Source organism: Anarhichas minor, unplaced genomic scaffold, assembly GCF_050575085.1.
Source record: "Anarhichas minor isolate MPS153535 unplaced genomic scaffold, ASM5057508v1 ptg000017l, whole genome shotgun sequence".
NCBI classification, from domain to species: Eukaryota; Metazoa; Chordata; class Actinopteri; order Perciformes; family Anarhichadidae; genus Anarhichas; species Anarhichas minor.
The window spans coordinates 4,373,780-4,395,655 of record NW_027466463.1 but is presented as its reverse complement, the minus strand read 5'-3'; the positions used below and the strand labels follow the sequence as shown (position 1 = coordinate 4,395,655).

Genomic DNA, 21,876 nt, shown 5'->3' with positions numbered 1-21,876 from the left:
TTTTGAAGTGTGATAGACAGTAAACCCACCATGGTCTATGGTGACCCTGTGTTTTAAAAGGCAATAACAGATCCATTTTATTGAAGTAATGCTTCATGATGTTTCTACAGAGCTCATCTGGTTTCACTCTGTTCTCTCACTACAAAGCCGAGGTGACTCTGGCTTTAAAGGTAATAATCTGTCCTGAAAATCAAACAGTGGAACAGTATGGCATTTTCATGGGATGTAACATCGAAGGAATAAAAAAGCCATTTCGCTCAACAGTTGAAAGACATACCAACCGACTCCATTTGTGGGCTGTTGAAAAGCAGACTTCCTTTGAGAGGAGGCAGAAGACGAGGAAGAGGTAGAGGAGGAAGAGGAGGGTCCGTATATCTTAAGCAAGGATAAGCACAGATTTATCTGATGTCTTCTTAAAATAGAAGAAGTAACATCATCAAAACTGCCTTTATCCATGCCTTTATAGACCAGCCCTCCTCTTTACTGAGACGGACACAGTCGAAGACCACGCACACCATAGAGGTTAGGACATTCATTTCAGTAAAGTGGGCAACACAGAAAAAGCTTCAGTGAAACAGTTCAACACATACATTTCAAAGGGCAGGGATTAGAACAGAGGAGTGAAATGGGACCAGTTTGGTTTTAAGGCACAACACGATGAAAAAAACAATAATGTAGGCCAGCTGCAACAAACATCAAGAGGTACAGAATATCTCATTTACATTCAGTATGTCCTAGTTTGGTTAGTTTGTCAATAAGTAGGCCCAAACTCATTCTATAGTAGAATGGAATTTTTGCTGAATACAGAACTCTAGTACAACTCTTTAGAATGTTTCCTTATAGGCGAGCCCACATCTCCACATCAATGATTAGAACAGAACCAGATAGGGGTGCAACGGTTCATGTATTCACCCAGAATTGTGGTTTGGTTCAGTGTAATGTTGAATAAGCTTAAAACCATTTCATTTGGTTTGAGTACATCGGAACTACAAATTCTGAAGAGCAAGGGTCTGACTGTGATGTTTGTCAGCTAGACCATGCTAGTTGGGTTAGCTGCTGGATGTAAAGCTCATAACATAAATTAGTTTATATTTAAGGCTAAGTTTCTCACTAAGCTACAGCAACACTGGACAAAGCTGGATTGGACACAAACTGTGTGTGGTACTGAAGTTGAGTGACATGCTAGCCTAAACTATTTGCAATGGCATTAGGCCATTGCAGGGCTAAATGCTCCTTGTAATATTCCTTAACATGTGCATTAGTCAGTCCGTCGTGCCTGCTCTGAAAACAAGCACGAGCTAAATTCATCCAGGAAATGTCCTCTACCTGGGCGTCACTCAACAGAGAGTGCATAAAAACAGTGACGTAGTGTAACTAATTCTTGACAAACAGTTTATAGACCTAGCCCTTGCAACCTCATTGTGACATTGCAACAGCTGTTGTTTGTTGTTGTAGCTCTTCGTAAAACCACGGCGTTGTTTTTACATTTAATTTTGTGTTTGTGTGAATTAAACATGAGGTCACTGTAATCAGTGTGCTTTAGAGGTGAATTTTTCTACTTGACGGACCCAAGCTGAGCCAATTGCGTTAAGTGTAATTTCTTCAAAAACCTGCAACGCTTGTCTTAACAAAACAGTTTTTACTAAACCGCAATGTTTGTGTACCATTACACACCTACAACCAGCGCACACAAACCAGTCTGCACACATGTATCATCACACAGACAGGAGAGCTAAATGTCAGAGGGAAAATACACAGGTTAGGTATATACAGTGTGAGGAAGGCACTGTACTACAATTAACAGCCCAGGTGAAAGCTGCCCCCAAACACTGATCAGATATTACTTTAGATTACCACTATTAAGGCTCACAAGAGAAATATAGAAATCAAAAGAAGTGGTAAGAGGCAACTTTGACCCTTTAACAAAGAACAGCCATCCCTACCATGGTGACTCTGGGAGCAGACCGGCCAATGTTTTTCTCCTAGAAAACAGAACCAAGTGGTTGTTTATTAGATTGTGCTGTTTGTAATAAAACAGAAAAATACAGTCAAAGAGCAACCGGCAGTTATTGTATTTGCACTGAAAAGCAGGGACAGGTTAAATGAAAATTGTCTATTTTTGTGAAAATGGGAAATTATGACACTAAAATATTCGACAATAAAGCTGAACAATAGCTTGATTTTATGCATAATATGTCTTTCATGCGTCAAATATGGTCCATGTGTCATTAACAGATGTGTGGAAACGTAGTACAGAATGCAGCTGGGAAAGAGAACAATTTTAATGTTTGGATATTTGTGTTACATTTTATCTTCCCATCAACTACTGGCTGATGCCACCTGACACCATGACACAAAGCATCAAATCCCAAGTGTGGGGTAAGTGAGAGGAGTTTCAAGATAAAAAGAGAGAATTGGAGTAGGAGGAGAGGATAAGAAGAAGAAGGGGTGAGAAGTATGAAGTCGCCGTTGTTCCCCACACCCTGACACCGCAGGACTCCAGCCATGCGGCACTTTGATCCATCACTATCGATTTACCATCAGCTTCTCATCGCCGCTGCCTCCCACACGGCTACACACAGCTACAGGGATGCGTTTCCCGGCTCTGGGTCTAAACGATACGCACACCAGTTTTGACCTTAAACCCAGGGACCACATAAATCTTTATAGTTTGGAGTACATTCATGATAAGCGGTGGGAGTGCTGCTGTAGATACACTGATGAGCATGAATTGCAGATTTTTCCACAACAGCGTACTGACAGCAGCCGAAGGTTTACATGAAATCCCCTGCGAGAGACATATGCAAACAGATCACATCTCTGTACCAGCATGCTACGGTACACATAACATCAGTAGTAGAAGAGTGAGGGCGCACAGATGAACACTGCAATGTTTTATTCCATTCACTATAGTTCACACTGTTTTCTAAACAAGAATATATTTTGTACATTAAAGTGAGAGCCTTTACAAGAAGAAATAACACATCTGCTTTCATATAATAATATTAATAATAATATAAAGTGATTTCAAGGCATACGTAAGCTCCTGAGAAGAAAATGCTTGCTCCTAAATATTGCAGTGAGTCTTCTTTTTTATTCTTGTTTGATCTTCATTTAAAAAAATATATAAAATTGCATTTAACACTATATGTATCATATATTTGCTGTTTGAGCATTTGTTGTCATTTTGTCTTTACCTGTTTTTATATCTCTAAAACACGTTGGCATGATTTTGTTGAAAGATAGCAATGATTGATTCATTTAATGGTTTTATTTTAATAACTTTGTCACACATTTTGAACACACAAATCTCAAATGAAACTCAAATTGACACAATTATTTTATTTCAATATTGGCAGCCGTGATCTTCCGCACATCAATATTGATTCATAGATCTTGATAACCCCTCCTAGATTTATTATGGTCGTTTTGACCTCATGAAGCAGTGAAATCTGTACTCATTGCACATTAGAGGAATAGGAAAGACCACTGACATGAACACTGTATGTGAAGCGGGGCTAATGGAGATTCCTACAAGATAACCTTGAGCATTATTCTAGCCAATAACTTATCGATGACATGATAAATCCATCAGACATGTAATGCAAGGCTGACATATAATGGAGTTTTTCCTCCAGAGGACACTCTCTGTCATCTCTTGCATCCTTTGTGTGATCCGAATGCCTGGTGAGGGGAGACGATGAGGATGATGCAGCTGTCCTCCTGTAGTGTAGGTCTTGGTGGACCCAGTGAACCCTACAGGCTTAAGGCTTGGGGAAAATCTGTGGCTGCCATAAACCCGCAACTTTAATAGTGGCATCTTCTTTGCTTTGGTTGAGGCAATGCAGGTAATTCATTTGTTAATGATCTTGTTACATGAGGTGCAAAATACCTGCTGTGACTCACTGGACTAGGCTAGGCTGTAGAATGTGGGTCAACCCTGCCTTTGGCTGCCTATTTCAGCCACTATCTGCTATTTTGCACTGTTGTGATTGGTGTTAAGAAATACAAACAACCCAGAGAGTTTTCCCCCTATAGCAGAGTGACAATGTGTGGAGCCAGACCTTCCTTTAGCACTGACATGGCGCTGTGTACACTGACATGTCTCGCTATGCAAGACCACAAATGACAAAGCCATCCATTTGTGGCCTGAATGTTCCCACGTGGTTATTTAGAACTAAAATATGACAAGAAACCTTGATGCCAACACATTAGTTCTCCTAACTCAACATTATGCTGTATATTTATGGTTTGTGCAGTATTTCATCCAACAGAAACGTGTAAGGTTGAAGAGTTCTCCAGGAAGATTCAGCATTTCCTTCAGCGCTGCACAAGAAAACAATTGTCTCATTTCACAGTGTTGCCATATAAAGCAGTCAGTTATTCTGATGCACAATTTTCTTGTAATGCAGGGAGAGGAGGAAAATCCAACTGTGTCAGTGTACGGATGAAATTGATCGAGATGAGACTTTTAAAGCTGGGCTACAAGTGACATAAAAGTGAAGTTAGCAGCTCAACTGTAAACAGCATTGGTTTTGCTCCTTAATTGGAATAGGACTGTGTTTTTACACTGCTACACCTCCATATAGTCAGCAGTGATGTTGGCAGTAACAGGCAGAAATCCCTGACTTTCTGGTATAGCACTACGAAGAGCTCTGCTGCATTTCCTTGATGTATCAGCAGGGCTATCACCTGAAATCAATGATACGGACTCAGCCCACTAAAATCTCAGCCGCAAATGGGTCATGTGTTCACAATATAGACAGAGCCAAGGTAAGAGTCTTCAACAACCAAATTCAGTCAGAAAGACTGAGGGAAAAACTTTGCTCTCTTGTAGGAATGTGTGTCCGAAACCTACCACTCTGATCTTTATTATTGAGCAGTATGCCTATCTAATTTGCAAATTACCTGAAAGAAAATCTATTTTTGCTAAAACTAACAATCCTAGCTGTGAGTTTTATTGATAATAATGCGCATTTTCGTTAAGTTTAGGATACATGTTGGGAAAAGTGACTCCAGGGGCTGCTGCCATGCTGTAATGTATGTCTTCAATGAAGCTAAATGCTATTTTATGATTCTAAGACTTCACATACTCAACACATAATGTCGCATATGTAATACCTCATAAACCATGTTTGATAATGGCTAATGCATTCAGCTCATGAGTCTGGCAGCTGAAACCGCATTCAAACAAACTGCTCATTAGCTCATAGCCACAAATGTATCATTGTAATATGCTAACTCTGAGCTTTCAATGTAGCATGCAAAGTTTCTGTTAGCAAACTTAACTGTTTTCCTGCCTTACTGCTACACAATCTGAGGAGGGAGAATCCCACAGTTGTAATTAAAGGATACTCCCAGTATATTACGGCTTGGGTCTTATTTTTGTAGTTTTTGGCCATCATTTCTCTTGGTTGTAATCAAGTTGAAAGAGATTTGAGAATATGACGTAATCACTAAAACAAGGTCAGAAAGGGAACAAAAAATATCCCAGTGCCTGGTGAACATATGAACATAGTGGAGCGCTTAAAGAGTCAGATATTGCCATCAGGAGTTGGTGGAGACCAAAAACAGAGCTAAAATTTCATCTGAAAAGGTGATGATATATCAATGTTGTGTCCGCTGTCCCCAAGTGCCAAAACAATCAGTTTCTGCAGATTTAAAACTGATATTGTTTGTTGTTAGGGATGCAAGAAGTACAAGCAGTCAGACAATCATACAGGGTTTTAACAAACTCATAAATAAAAGCGTGTTTAGAAGAGAAAATGAAGGCTATTAGTTCAAATGATTCCCACTTAACTGTCATCAATGATCAGAGATTTTGACCTGCTGTACTTGACATGGTTGGACACAGAGCTTTCCTGTGCAGATGACTCTTTCAATGTAGATATGACGTGTGGATTATATTATGATAGACAAAATCTGAATTTATTATTTACCCTTTGGGCTGTAATTACAATAATGAGTTCAAAGCTTTTGATTTCCAAAATGTTCATTTCTTTCTCATCTGCTACCCCAGTTGTTGATTTCTTTCAATCAATACCTCACTGAGCAAAGACACGCTCCGTTCTTGTCTTCGCTAATCATGGGCATTAGCATATTAACATATCAATTGGCACGAAAAAGGTGCCTCTCTCTGTACCTCTGGCAAAACACTGGGTGCAATATTATGTAGCGTACTGAATGTGTGTTTCACCCCTCACCCAACACACACACACACACACACACACACACACACACACACACACACACACACAAACACACTGCCGCTCCCCTGCTGGGTGTGTTGGATTGCTTTCAGTCCCTGAGAAAGCTGCTTACATAACCACGCTGCCAGCACCAGCCCACGTCAGCCTCCATATTAGATGATAGCATCTTAAATGGCTCTTTGACAATGTTGCATCTCACTTGAAGTTTATGAACACAAGGCCACTTATGAGCGAGGGCTGTGCAACTGCTAGTTTTGTAAATGAGTAAAGAAGATGGTGTATAATTATTAGGAATAAAAGGGGATTTTGCTCGGACAACTTTAGGAGCAGAAAATAGTTTGGATTCATTTGTGTTGAAGCTCTATTTTCAGGGGCTTGAAAATAAATGTTAAATATGTATGCTTAAGTGGTTCAGGGCTTGGGATTGTAAAGCATGAAAGCCGATCGAGACGCGATTAACAAAAGCAGAGTACAAAGTTGCCAGAGTTTACCAGGCTTCTTGCAGGGGAGAAAAAAAAGCTTTCTTCATTAACTCTCCATCTCATACAGCAATCCCCCAAGCTCAGATAGAGCAGGGCGAGTGAGCAAGGGAACGATTAAGAGAGGGAAAACAAGAGAAAATATTCGATAAATAAGGGGAGAGTCTTATTTCAGTGCTTCACACACTGCTGGATGATCAAAGTAGAAAATGCTGTTTTAATTCCAATAATCATATCTCATCTCCTGTCCACAAGCTCATTATGGAGAATAATGCTCCAGGACAGAGGAAGAGAAGAAGAGCAGGAGGGATACACGAGGCACACAGTGAACTCTCCCAAAGAACTCCCCCAAAATCCAGCTAGTCTACTACAGTGAACTTAATACAATTCTGCCAAGCACTGTACAGCTAACCTTTCTCCACCTGTTGTGAACGGGTAATGGTGACATTTGCTTCAACCCTGATACATTTCCCATTGGAGCAGCCCCAGCAGAGGGCCAACCTTGAATAGAACATAATTTGAAATGGACATCGTTATAGTAAGCTGAAGTAATAAGCTACTTTAGTCATTTCATTGCTCAGCAACCACACCCACACAAAGTGGTGCAACGGATCATAAAACCCGAGGTTCAGATGGTGTCACGGATCAGAGTCATGGATTGGATCACAGATTGGATCTGCACAAAAATAGGGAGCAAATATAACTTTTAGAGATCCCTGATCACGTTGTTTTACCGCCAATACTAATTGATGATCATTGATGATCCATATTGGCAGATACAGATCCCTTTGTTGTTTGATTATACAGCTTGTCCAAAAGGCTGCAGACAAATTTTTGGTTTTGCCTCAACCGCTGTCAGTGTAAACCATCAAAAACACAGAAGACTGTTTCAGCTGATTATGCCAACATGACACCAAAGATTAGTCTACTGTTTAATGAATGTATCCACATCTACAATGTTTTAATGACGTGTAAATGTCACATGGATTAGTTTGGACAGTCTAATGCCCCCAGCTGACTGAGGCCACAGCTTTACCAGCTGATGTCTGCCTGATGTAAAAAAATCACACTAAAACCAATCCCCTAAAGTAGATGAATGGCCACAGGACAAAACCTAATGTCAGGTTGTAAAGCAGCAACGAGCATTGAGGCATGACCGTCCCCGAAATCCACCCTCACAGTTTTGACACGGCACAGATATCTGCACACCGTGTGCAGATCCATCCATACTTTACTTCTCCAGCTCCCCATTCAACAGCACAATCAGGCTCAGCAGGGGCTCCTGTCTCCAGTCATTACAGCCAGTTAATTCTAAACTCATTAACAACGGAGCCATAACAATAGTGCGCACAAAAGCAGAAGGTGTGGGTGGACTGCCTTCACGTCGCAGAAAAAAAGAGAAGAAATGTTGGGTTTTTCATAATCAACTGCCAGTCATTAACTAAGATAAAGGCTTCTTTAAGTCTGCATAGGGGACAGAAGCCCACAGTTGCAATTTAATTACCATTTTGCTGGAGTTTTACAAAAGAAACATAAGTATGCAGTGTCATGACAATGGAGGATTGGCTTCATGAATAGAAATGTTTCTACAAAAGACAGAGGAGAGAGTTGAATTAAAACCCTGACATATTCATTGAAAGTTACGTTTTTTCCATCTCCTCTGGCCTCCTGGTTGAATTAGGAATAAAAAGACAAAAGATTGGATGAATATTAACCAGTCTTCTGTGTACTGTCGGGAAATCTTGGTGACCTTTAACGCCCTCTAGGATTTTTTTCACCGAGTACCACTTGGATTAGCTTTGGGTAATTTTTCAATTATCATAAGTCAAAAAGTGAATTCTTTTGGAGCTTGAAAATTCAAAAAAAATCTTCAGAGGCACCTCATATTCCTGATGTGACAGACATGATATCCTGCATCAACAGCAGCATGCTGCACAGCCTGAAGCACAAAAGCCGACAGCAATTGACAAGGTGTGCAAAACTTGCTTCAGTCGCGAGTGAGACAAATCTGAATATTGATTGAGTCCATTTAATCCACCTCGGTGCCTATTGATATGTCAATCAGTCTCACGAGCAGAACAGTGGCCCAAGGACACGCTCCTTTCTGCCGTGTTTTAATTGCTGTTGGCACTGCACGCCGTGACTCATGGTAATGAGTTAATGAAGTCATTGAGATTTACTGAGCAGCCACAGGCTACGGACTTCCTGCAGAGAATAGTGCTCTATTCAATATGGCTTTATTAACATTTCAGAAAGGTGCCTATAGTCATGATCACAGCAATTGTGATTAATTTCGTAGCCTGCCAGATCGGACCAGAGGGGGCTAGTTGGGTCGGGTAACTTGGGATGAGGTTTATGGCATATTATTGGTATGTTAATATTTCATCATGATTGAATCCCACAGAGAAGTAGATCCCTTTCTCTTTTTGCTATTTTCTTTCTTTTTGAATTCAACAATACATACCATATTCACTGCCAATAATAAGTACTTACCCTCCTCGGAAGTTTTCGTGTTTCATCCACCACTTTGATCTGGATTGAAATATCTCTATTTTTGCATAGATATCCATGATACCTAGACGATGAATCCTAAAGACCTTACTAATCCCCTGAATCTTGATCTAGCATCACCATCAGGTCAAAAAGAGAAGATGTATAGTACTTTACCTTATAACCAAATACCTGCAAAACTAATGGCATTCCCATCAGCCTCAGCTGCACTTGGTGCTTAATGCTAATTACCAAAAGTCAGCACGCTACAAGGCTAAACTAAGAGGGTGAACATGGTAAATATTATACCTGCTAAACATTGTGAACAAGTTAGCATATTCATGTTATTAGCACAAAGCACAGCTGTGCCTCAGTAGCCTCATAGAACTGCTAGCATGGCTGTAGACTCTTGTTTGACACTGATCAACCAAAAAAGATCACTACCGTGATCTAATTAATTACAAATATAAAATACAAGATCCATGTGTGCATATTTAATCCTTCCCTTTAGTAGAATCATCTCTGATGCAGACAATTGGTTTTAGAAGTCACATAATTAATTAAATGGAGATCACCTGTGTGTAGTCTATTGATTGTAAATACGGCTGTATCTAGAAAAAATGGGTGATTGAAAATTCATTGGATGGATTCCAGAACACCTCCAAGGTACAGAACATCCCTTGGACTCCAGTTAAACGAATAGTTAAGAAATAAAAAGAGTGTGGCACCGCTGTAAATCTACAGGATGTCCTTAAAACACATTGAGTGTGCATGAAGACTAGTGTGGGAGGACACCAAGAGACCTATGGCAACTCAAAACTGTCCTCTCAAGAAAAACCATCAATCATTTCAGCAGATGCCCCACAAAAACAAATGTTTATGTTTAAGTGGCAAAGCCCTCTGCAGCCGTAGGAATCACGACATGTGAGACCACTGCTACCGGTTTCCAACTGCGAGACGAAAACCTCAACACAATCGTTCCCTAACCTTAACTAAGTTGTTATTATTGCAACCATGACGACAAAGATACCTTCAAAAATGTTTCCCTAAATCTTCATATTGAACACAAACCTAGGCAAACCCATGCTACATTTTGTGGGAGAACTGAGCCTTTTGGCCAGAGCTAGACCCTGACATGAAAACTTGGAAAGAGGAGTGATTACTTCTTATAGTTTCTCCAAACTTGGAATAATTGTTCTTGAAATTCAGTGATCACTCACAGTAGTTGTGGATGATACTTTAGTACACTTTCTGTTCTGATAGAGCACTCTGTTCCAAAATTAATCTGCACACTTTCAGAACATCATGAGCATGCCATGAAGTGCAGGGGGATCCTTCCTTTGTTATGAAACAGTTTTATTTTTGATTGCTGTATTCTCTAATGAGCTGTAAAACTTGAAGATTTAAATTCCATCTAACCTTGCAAAACAGTGACTCACCCCACAGCAACAAGGGAATAAAGGTAAAAACAGGTTTTGTGGAAATGTATTCATGTACTATATCAGATTTGATGTCAGGTAATTGGCTAAAGCATCTGCCGAGCGATCAGTATTCTATGTGAGCGACTGAGGTAAGGCAGGCGGATATCTGACAGAGCCTTCCTCCGATCTAATTAAGTAATAACCTCGCTGAGAAAACCAGAATGAAGCAGAGAGGAAAATATATAGAATTAATTTCCAGAGATGCTGTAGCAATTTGTTTCAAAGTGACAAATATTGTATTCGTTAGATGTACAAAAACATAAATCATCATCTGAATTTGTTATGGGGTGAAGGACCACGTTTGCCATTGGTCATTTTGCTTTGCTAAATTGGTGCATTAGCGCTTGCTGAAAGTAAGCTTGTCTGTTTTCACTCCAGCTCTGCCTTGATGTTTTCGTCCAGCTTTAGTTTTCTCCTGAACTAGCACATCTAGGGCTCCTTGCGCAAATATGTTTGGGCACCTGTTGAGATTAACAACATGCAGCATCATGGAGAGGCACTTTGGAGAAGAGGCCAGTCTGCTGATTGCAAGGTGATGGGACTGAGGACTCCTGTGGTTGGAGAGGAAACGTTCCCCACTGTGTGAAATTACATGTGCACAACCAAAACTGCAACACAAACACCTTAAAATCTCCCAGATTTGAAAAGCAAACCAGGGAATCTGTCATGTTCCCCTTCATAATGCAAATCTTCAAAAGGATGGGTTAGTGGAGGAAACACATCAAACTCTCTGACAAATAGTTTTTTGATAGTGTGCAAGTTAGGCATTTATTTTGTCTGCTACCATTACTCTGTTGATATCATGTGGGGAAACAAATTGAAAGATGACTGAAGTGGAAAATGACTGTTAGTAGGCCTACATTGTAATTCTGTATAAACTGGTGAAGCATTGTAATTATGTACTGGAGCCAAGGATGAAATGTTTACCCAGGGAAACATCTTTAGAAATGTGCAACACGTACGTGTCAATGGATGAAATACAATGGATGGGCCTTTATTGGTGTGCTTAATTATTACATTCTGCAGCTCTGGAGCCAACGTGCTCCCTCTGCCTTTGACAAAGTGTCATATTTTACATCGGCATGCGTTTCAGTTAAATGAGAGTGAGTCGGGTTGATAGATCGAGGGTCTGTAGAGATGATGCATTTCCCCTGTGATTGCTTTCATAGCCATTACTCACAGCACAGGGTGATTAGTAGGCCGGCGGCTGACACCTTTGCTTGTGCTTGGAGCCGTCTCAAAGGAGGGTCCGGTTACCTCTGCCACAACACTGATCTTTGATTGCTGGGCTCAATCAATGGGCCAAAATAATGGATTATACGCATGACTATCAATCAGTCTGCCAGGGGAAGGACAGACAGACAGCAGCCGTGCTATTTATGAAAGAGCCTGCAGGACTTTTGGAAATATCATTCACATTCTGTCCTCCTGGATGTCATTGTGTTAGCTGTCAAAGGCATTTTGGGAGGAATATGTCTGTGCTGACCTTGACTAGCCTCTGCACGCGATGAGAGAGAGCAACAGTGACAAAGTGCTAGCTTCACCCTTTAACTGAGGTAATGTCCACTGATACCAGCCTGTGTGAGAGATTTATTCAACTGGGGCTGTCACTTTTTTAAGAGAGCAAGTTGGAGCGAATGACATTTAACACATACAATATACCATAGAGATTAATTTGTATGCAACCCATGTAGCCTTATTCTGAACTTGTTCATTCATAGAGCTTCTGCTCTATGAATGAACAGAAGCTTCTGACAGATTTCTTTTTTTTAAAACTTTTTTATTCTTACTGGTTTGTATGTGTGGGGGGCTCAGTTGGAAAGAGGTGATATCACTTACATCCGTGCACCAATCCGCATTTAACATTTGAATCAGACGACAGTTGAAGGGTTTTTTGGACAAGTCCCTATCAGGCAGATTACCTTTTGAGTGTAAAATAAGAAATAAATACAACCTGATTATGTTTTTTTCCATCTTTGATTGTTTCTTATATAGACTGTAATGGCTTATAAGTAAAACATAAATATAGACATGGGATAAAATACCATACACAATATACGTAAGTCTGCACATCTGTTTTTTTAAGTGCAATGAGGTGGAGCCAGTGAGGATAATTTAACAAAAACTCACAATTTAACAACATAATTGTTAACTCCAGCATGAAAACAAACTATCACTCCTGTTCTGATACTGCAGCTCTATTTTTTTTGCACATCATAATCATTAGATGGTGTAGGGACATGATAGTGTAAAAGAGTAGTTTTTCACTGCTCATCTGCTCCAATCAAATTGCATAGTCTAATTGAAATAGAACAAATTAGAGTACATTAATGATGCCCTATTAAATGATTAGGGGGAGTTACTTCAAAGAACACTTACATAAGACCTGTTTTTTAAAATAAATATATACTTTAGATCTTTTGGCATGCAAATGTGTGGCCTATCAAACTGAGAAGATTTAATTCTCTTAAGTTAATGGAAACATAACATTTCCTCAGTTAGCATTCTTTAACCTGTTACCACTCTTGTAAAATTTGCCTAAAACGCCTATCCAAGGCATACCCAAAGTAAATTGAAAGCTGTTCTTGAACCATTTGGAGTACATGCATGGTTTTGGTCTCTTTTGAAAGGTAACACTGAAGTTTTTTCTCCAACAGTCAGAATCATTGTAAGTGCTACTGGTATTGAGTAATAGGAGTTTGAACACACTGAAGTAGAAGGTTTGTATTTCCGCCTGAATATTTCTTTGCAAACAGATGCCTGCAGATGACTATAGCTGAGACTTATTAGCTGGAAAACCCAATGGGACCACAGCATGAAGCCTTACCTAGTCCAAGTTCAAATTTGATAACAATACCACAGAAAATGAATATTTTACACATGATTTACTAAGGGTATGTCTAGGCACTTTCCATAAAAGCCCATTTGGAGACCCATGGTAACCATGGTCACATACCTAGGCCTAGGCTGCGAAGTAATGTGTATTCATAATTCAATCTAAAGCTTATTTATGTCTAAATACAGTTATCTATAAGTTTTTTCACCATTATTTACTCTCACAAATTCCTCAAAACTCTCAAAAACCACACTTTGCATTTACCGCACGGACACAGCGACCTGACTCGTGGTTACGCAGGTTACTTCCTCGTTCTGCCTCTAAATCTAACCCCTGAATCTGCATATCGTTATTTTCGAAATTTCATTGGCTATACGAAGCGTCAGTCATCAGAACGATCGGTTGCAATTGGCTCGAGCGTTACACGAAAGAAGGGGGGCAGGCACTGTCCTTCAACGCGGACTCTCGTTAGCTGTGGAGAGGACATGGAAGCTCCTAATAGGTCAAATGAGGTGTCAATCGAAACGTCAGACTGCAGCCGCCATTTTGAGATACAGAGACCGGCAATATTTACATGTGAACTGAAGTTATGTTGGAATATACATAGAGAGTTAGGCATATCTGCCGGCTAATTTGAAATGATGCAACATCAGTCCGTGGGTATTTATGGATGTAATAATGTGTTTTGGACTAAATATTTGACTGGATTGGATCGTCTGGACCTTTGGCAATGTAACAAGACCATTTTTGTTGGAATATTATCCATGGGTGAAATACTATCAAGCTTTATTGGTGAGTTGCCTCGATTTTCTAATCGTTTATTTTTGGGTTGGTGGTCTGACAGAGGCGTTGAGTGTACCTGCTGTTGTGATTGTATCTTGGTTTGCATAAATCGAATTACAAGAATCTTAGCTTTCCAAAGAGATGTCGCATTAGTACCTACCTTTTACATAGCAGTTGTGTACATGACACAGATGTACACTAAACACTCCAACGGCCGCGGGCAGGCCGTCGGAGTGGTAACAGGTTTTAAATAGAGTCCAAGATGGCAGCCTTGGGTTATTGCATTGGATGACATTGTTAGACAGTTTAGCCGCAACGTTCAAAAAATAGGCCGTGCCCTTAGGTCCCTTTGCTCTGGTGGCTCAACAGAAACAACCCATGAAGTCATGTGACCCATGTGCATTAATCACTATCAAATTCCATTCTGTGTCACAACAATACACACTGTGGGTTTTGAGATCTTTTTTTCAGACCATTCATTAAAAGCAGGATAGTTTAACATCAGCACAACTATAGAGCCACCAGGATGCAGTCAGTAATCGCTAAAAGGCAAATGAGCTAGCTAAAAGGCTTGAAGTCAATGAGCTGCTGGCACCATAGATACAGTATCATCTTCTATTAACACTTTCCATCTTTTACTATATTTCCCAGAGGGCATCATGGCAGCTGCATGGCTAATTCCTCCTGGTTTAATTTAATATTGTCATGCTTCCCTAGATTGCTGTGTCTGCCAGATAAATCACCATACTCAAAGAGGAGATGGAGGAGGGAACAATGAAAAGTCAGGTGGAGTTTGGGACAAAATCTGGTCCAATTGTGTTCCAGACGACAGAGCTGGACGGCATCAACTCCCTTTGCTGCTCAGGTGGGTTGGAGTGCTCGGAGGTAATTCTTGAGATAATTCAATTTAACTTCCGGCGAGCAAATATTGACTCACTCTCTTGTAAACATTAAATTTTCTCAGAGCAACTCATTCCGGTTGATGAAAGGACCGAACACTAATTACCGAGGATTACTAATTAATGTTTTAGGCAATTAATAATGCAAAAGTCACTTTTTGCACAACCCAAGAGTATCATTTCCTCACCTCTTGGCACAAACAGAAAGCATCGGATTTCTTCTGTCCCCTGGTGTACAAAATAGAGCTATAAGGTGAGATCAGCTGCCATGTGACTGTCCTCGCCGAGGGTATGAAGACAGGCAAGGTTTTTATTACTTCTCCCTGGATGGACTGCAAAAGAGTTCTAAGCTGTTTAGACTGAACCTGATGCAATATTGATGGTGCTGGTCAGGCTGGCACAGACAATGCTCTGAGTAGACAGATCAATGCCACATCAAGGGAATAGAGGCAGTTTAGTGAAGGGAGTCAAATTGAAGTGGAGGAACTGTGTGGTTTAAAATGGACAGAAATTATACACGGTGGGCTACAACATAGAGCCTCAGTAGACTATGTATTATCAGGAGAACTCAGAGCCTTTGCAATGACACTGAGCTGACATGACTGAAAAGTCTCCTTTACATCCACCACCAGTCCAGTTGTTTATGTGGACAACTAAATTTTGCAACATCATAACATCTCACATCAGTGTCATGTTCCTGCTGTCTCCCTGCATTGTTTACCCACAATCAGCTGACCATTATAATTAAAAGACTGAGCAAGCAAACATGGGTTTGAGTAGCGGAGTGCTGTAGCATGGACACAGAAACAGTTGTTACACTAACACCTCGGGTGCTTTGCTGTCAGCCTTTGCGGTCCATTGCCCGCACCTGCAGGAGTCAATTCTCTCTGCTGGGTCTTTTTGTGCTTTTCCACTATCAACTAACTCAGAGAAAACACTGGCTGAATTAGTCTTTTATTTTAAGTTTCTACCTAACCGGAGTAATTAAATCGGTAGCACTTTATAATAACTACACACTATGAAGCATTAGTTAAGTATGAGTAAACACTTAATTCATCATTTATAAAGCATTGTTCCTACATTAATAATTCATTAGTATGCAGTTCATAACAACAGTTATAAATGTTTCATTCTTGATTAATAAGCCCGTCTATTATGTGCTTCATTATTGTGTTTTCATACTTATTATCCATTATTCATGCATTTATATATATAATGGTTAGGGACTATGTTAATATATGCTTTATAAACGCATATTAATACTGCAATTCATGATTAATTCCCGATTTATTAAGGTAGTTACTACTCGTTAGTAAAGTGTTTTATGTGACCTCATCTAAAGTGAGGACTATTTATGCCTTATAAAGCATTTATTAAGTATTTTGTGTGACCTCATCTAAAGTGAGGACTATCTATGGCTTACAAAGCATTTATAAATGACATTGAAAGGCCAGCAGTGAAATGTATTTCACTCAATTGTCCTTCACCTTTAAAACTCCTTTAACCCGACCGCGGACCATTTGGGGTTCTATTGAGAAAGTTTAGCGTACAGAGTGTCGTACAATGCACTTTTTAGGAACTAATAAAATGATGTTACACACATGTTGTATACCCAGTTAAAGAAAAAAGTCTGGGCTACAAGATCCCGTAAGCCATTTTTACACACTCCAAACACAATTCTACACAACTAAAACAAACAACTAAAAGAATGACCAAATTATCAGTCATATTTCGCCATGAGGGAGCCAATTCCACGCTCCGGTCGTAGCTACCAAGACAAAGCTAGAAGCTAACACGGAAAACCGAGATACCAGAAAGCAAGAGAATTCTACACAGATTACGGAGATATCTTCAATATATCGCTCCGTGAAACCATTTCAGATATATGAGCCAACAAGCACCAGAACCACAAACCGCTTTATTGATAATTATCAGAAAGGCAGCTCACCTTTTCGCTGTTTTCGTGGAGACAAAGGATAAAATCCGCGGGTATTGTTGCAAATATCTGTTCTACGGATGTTCTGTTTCCGTGAGGACAGGGGTTGAATTTGAGCCCGAGCGAGCTGGGGGTAGGGATTTTACTTTCAGCGTATCGGATTTTACACTTCGCGAGAGACGCCGCGTTTTGGATTCTGACTGGCTAAGAGTGCTGTCAATCTTTCCCTCGTGGTGTTGGCTCAATTCTATTGACTCTAACGCGTCGAACGAGGGGTCATCCATTTAAATCGACCAATGGGCTGGTGACTTACAGGTCTGCATAGACACAGAGCAACAGGATTCAGCCAAGCTCCATGATGACAGAGACACACAGAGAAGGCTCATAGAGGATTTTGGCTCCCAAAATAAAGCCAAACTGCTGTATTTGGATGTATTGAACACCATTAGTGATAAAACAAGAGAAATATATAGTTTAAAATGGAACAGATGTTTCCAAAATGACCATTTTGGAGACCTCGCCTGACCTCTCTGTACTAAAACCTCTCTAATTTTGTTCTGCTTCACTTTATCAAAGTCAAACTTTGCACAGATACTGTTCACATATTGTGCTATTATTTGGTTTTAGACTTGCAGCTGCATCATTAAAAGAAATAATAACAATAAAAGTGCTTTTTTTTCAGGCGAACCTGAAACTTTTCAATTTGAGCTATGTGTCATCTTCATTTACTCTTAACCAGTAACATATACACTGATATTTACATATCTGAACAAATCTCACAAGTGTTACCTTGATTATAACATCAAAATTAGTAAAATAGAACTTGTAGTTGCAGAAATACACTCTTTTTAGTATGGGTATGCAATTTCTGAGCAGAGGCCTAAAAATAGGGCTAGTGTTAAGAAGGCTAATTCAGGTGGGAAGTGATGTCAACTAAAAAACATATTATATTTTTCTCATCTTCTAAAAAGAGAAATGTGTGAGCAGGGACTTTATCTGTGGTAATTAAACCACTTGTTTCAGCTCTACTCCTCTCTGTTAACGTCATTGTTGTGAAGTGAATTCATGTTAGGATTCTGATCATATTGGGCTCTTAGATCGTTTATTTTTTGTGCTTTCATATCAGATGTGAGTGGGTACGTTTGCTAAAAAGAGTTGTGCTTTGTCTCGTAGTGGCGCTTCACATTAACGCTTTTAATAATCGCCACGGTCTCTGAACATATGAGACACACTGGTTTTAAAACTGCCTGTGTGAAGAATTAACCTTTACGAGTCTGTGACCCCTGACCTACATCATCAGTGGTCCCACAAAGTCATGGTAATGAAGGGATTGCTTTCAATGAAGGAAAATTATACAGTACAGTGAAGTATACATTTCTTCTTTTTAATAATTACATTTTGACCAAATAAGTAAACAAGCAGCAGCAACATGCATAAATGTGTGTGTGCATTAGGTAAATGTTGGTATGTAGTGTAAATATACAGAATATATATATAGAGAGAGAGAGTGAGAGAGAGAGATATGTTGGTATGTAATGTAAAAAAAGTTCGATAGTAGCCTATATTCTATAGCTCCATCTGAACACTGACCATGATATTGTAGTCCCAGTCTAGAGCTTCCCTGTTTTCCTGGGGGGGTTGGAGTTGTGTTCAAAAGCAGCCAGTTCACAATATCTCCAAAGAAAATAGGGAGCGAGAGACTGAAAGCATCTCCACACTGAATACCTTCTGTTTTACGCCGGCGTATGGATGTATTAATTCTGCCATGTATGTGCCTGGGGGGAATTCTCCCTTGAGCTAGCTCTTCCTCTTTCTTCTGCTTCTCCTCGGGGATCTCTGTCCCCCTCCACCACCTCTCCTGTCATCCCAGGCATGCTAGCTGGAAGCCTTTTCACCACTGCATCCTCCCCTGGCTTCTGTCACCAACCGCTGTCTGAGTGTCTCAGCTGAGTCCCTAACTCCCCGCGGCTCCCGCTAGCTCTGCAGTGCACTGTGCCAAATGTGAGGTAATTAAGACACAGAAAACTCCTCCACTCAGTTGGGAAGAGGATTGAAAAGCTCATGTCTGTCAGAAGCGGCAGCATGCTGCTAATTTGGCCTGATTTGAAAGCGCTTCAAGGGTGTGCCAATTACTATGTGCATATTCTATAGGCAGCGGCATGTGACGTGCAAGGCAGGAACATGCAATAGTCTGGGGAAAAGAAAAGCTGTTTTGCATCTTGATTATGTTCCTCATCTGCCACAAACCAGTGCACTACATACAGGTTACAGTTAGATATTTACCTTTTTACTGAACATCCGATAGCAGCCAGTCATGATGTCTATATCTTATTAGATCTAAGATATCAGCCATCATGTTGCCCATATCTGATAAGATGAAGGTTTCTCCCTGACAATACATAAAAAATGAAATGAATAAAAATGCAATTGAAAGATTTTATTTCTATTTAAATACCTCATGCATCCCACAGACGTCCTTAACAGAGAATAGATAGGGTGGGTCACTCTGATTTATGAGCTTTCTAAACCCTGAATAGAATTTCTTAAGCGTAGGTAATTTTAGTATTTTAGTGTCACATGATGAACTATTGTTGGAATAAAATTTGACAGAAATGTTGAAAATACTTTTATTTTAAAGGACCATACCAGTGTGACACATTTTAGCCCTTTAACTGCAAATTATGTATATACTTATAATACAGTACAATACATACAGTGATTGATTTGTGGATGTCCTTCTACCCTTTTAGGCAGCCATTGGTCTATATGCATTTATGTACAGTATTATTTTCAATAAGCAGGCTTTTAAAACTTTGTTGAGTTGTGTATTTTCATTCATTTGAAAAATCTGCATTTCAATACTGACAAATTTACGTTAGTGCTTGATGTTTACGGTGATTACATAATTGAAGCAAGGTTCAGCAGTCTGGTTAAACTGTCAGATAATGAATCCAGTCATTTCTGTATGGTATAAATTATAATTTTTAGGCTCTTGAATTTTAACTTGACTTGTGTAGTCTGTTACAGTGGACATAAAGTTTTCAGTATTTGGGACAGATGGCTGAATAGTGACCATTGGTTTCCATACATTTTTCTTACAATATGAATGAAAACAAATTGTTGGAATGGTAGGGAAAAAAACATTCAGATTTTATTGACCGTGTTTTAAAAAATTACTTATATATACTTTGTAGTACATGGGCTATAACAAACAAAACCACTGGTATGGTCCTTTAATTCTTAACTCATGACTGAAATTACAATGTCAGTAAACCTTAACACCTTAGCTCACAGAAATACCAGAGTTATGTCAGGCAAAGACTTGTTCATGATTCATAATGAAGCAGTGTGAGTGACTCCCTCTCCCTGGTTTTCACACCTGTATCATATTCCCTCCATGCCTCACTCAGCGTGGAGTTAACAGGCTGGCTCGATATATGTGAGAACACCTCCCTTTATCCGACACTCTCCTTTCCCCAACCCCTTATGGCCTCTAGGGAAACTTCATTATTTATAGTTATTGAAGGGGCCTTTCAATTATAATAGCTCAGCCCCCCTGTCTATTACCCCACAGTCGGGGCGTGTAGATTGAATGCTGGTAGCCTCTATTATCGATAATTCAAGCGACCCACCATGGGAAAAGTTCACAGAACCTGCAGACAATGTGGAGTAATGTGTGGTGGGGGAATGGAGTCAGTGACAGCCAGTGGTGTATAGTAACAAAGTAGAAATACTTCGTTACTGTACTTAAGTCGTTTTTTTGGATATCTGTACTTTACTTTACTATTTATATTTCTGTTGACTTTTACTTTTACTTCACTACATTTTGCAAAGAAAACTGATACTTTTACTCCGATACATTTCCCCCTGAAACCTTCGTTACTCGCTACAAAATCAAATCTATCTTAAGAAAAAAATGAATCATGAGACCAACGTCGGGGACTGTGGTAGAACACAGACTGCAAGCAAGCAGGTTTGGCGAATCAGTGGTCCTAGCTTGCAAGTTAAATCATTGGTTAATCACGTTAATGCGCAATTGCAAACAAGTGCTCTCAAAGCCGCGGTGTTTTGATTCCCAGTGATGCCCAGGATGCTATATGCTATAGCTAGCGAGCGACTATGAGTAGAATTCCACTCTACGATGACTGATTTCATGATGGAAGCAGAAATGGAAGCACCTGCTACTCCCGCAACAAACGACGGTGGTGACGAAGACCAACACCCGTGGCCATATTTGCGAGGAATGTTTTCTTATGTTGGAGTGAAAGATTCTTCGTACCGGATGAAGTGCCTCTTATGCTTACCCAAAGCTACTGAAATATTGGCATTCAAAAACTCCCCATCCAACCCAAGAAACACATTGAGGTAAATTAAGATGAATCCCATGAGCCGCAACGTTAATGTTTAGTTATCATAATTAGCATAAACCTGTTAAGATATCTACCAGTGTTTCCCACAGGATTGGAGTATATCTTTGGCAGGGGAGACAGGTGTCTGATCTTCTAATTTAGATATACATGGTGTATGTTAGGCTAACGTTCGCTAGCTATCGTAAATCAAATGAGACAATTAGTGTAGTAGACAGATCGCTGGCGAGTTAGTGAGCTGAGGAAGTGTTGACGGTTGTGAGATTTTGTTGATTTGAGTCATCTTAGCTATAATCATTGCAGCACTAGTTGGCTAACGTTAGCTAACTTAACGTTAGCTAGCCACCACACCATAGGATTGACAGGAGCCGCAAGAGCGCAGCATTACGATTTGAA

At 39.9% G+C, this 21,876-nt stretch overlaps 1 protein-coding gene across 1 annotated transcript in view; it reads right to left on the bottom strand.

The window, feature by feature from the left end:
• The window catches only part of LOC142951484 (protein shisa-6-like), a 61,629-nt gene that overhangs the window by 17,803 nt on the left and 21,950 nt on the right, over nucleotides 1-21,876 (bottom strand). The window contains exon 4 of the mRNA XM_076093043.1: nucleotides 1,944-1,982. Within this exon, the coding sequence (XP_075949158.1) occupies nucleotides 1,944-1,982 (39 nt within the window). The remainder of the gene's footprint in view (nucleotides 1-1,943; nucleotides 1,983-21,876) is intronic.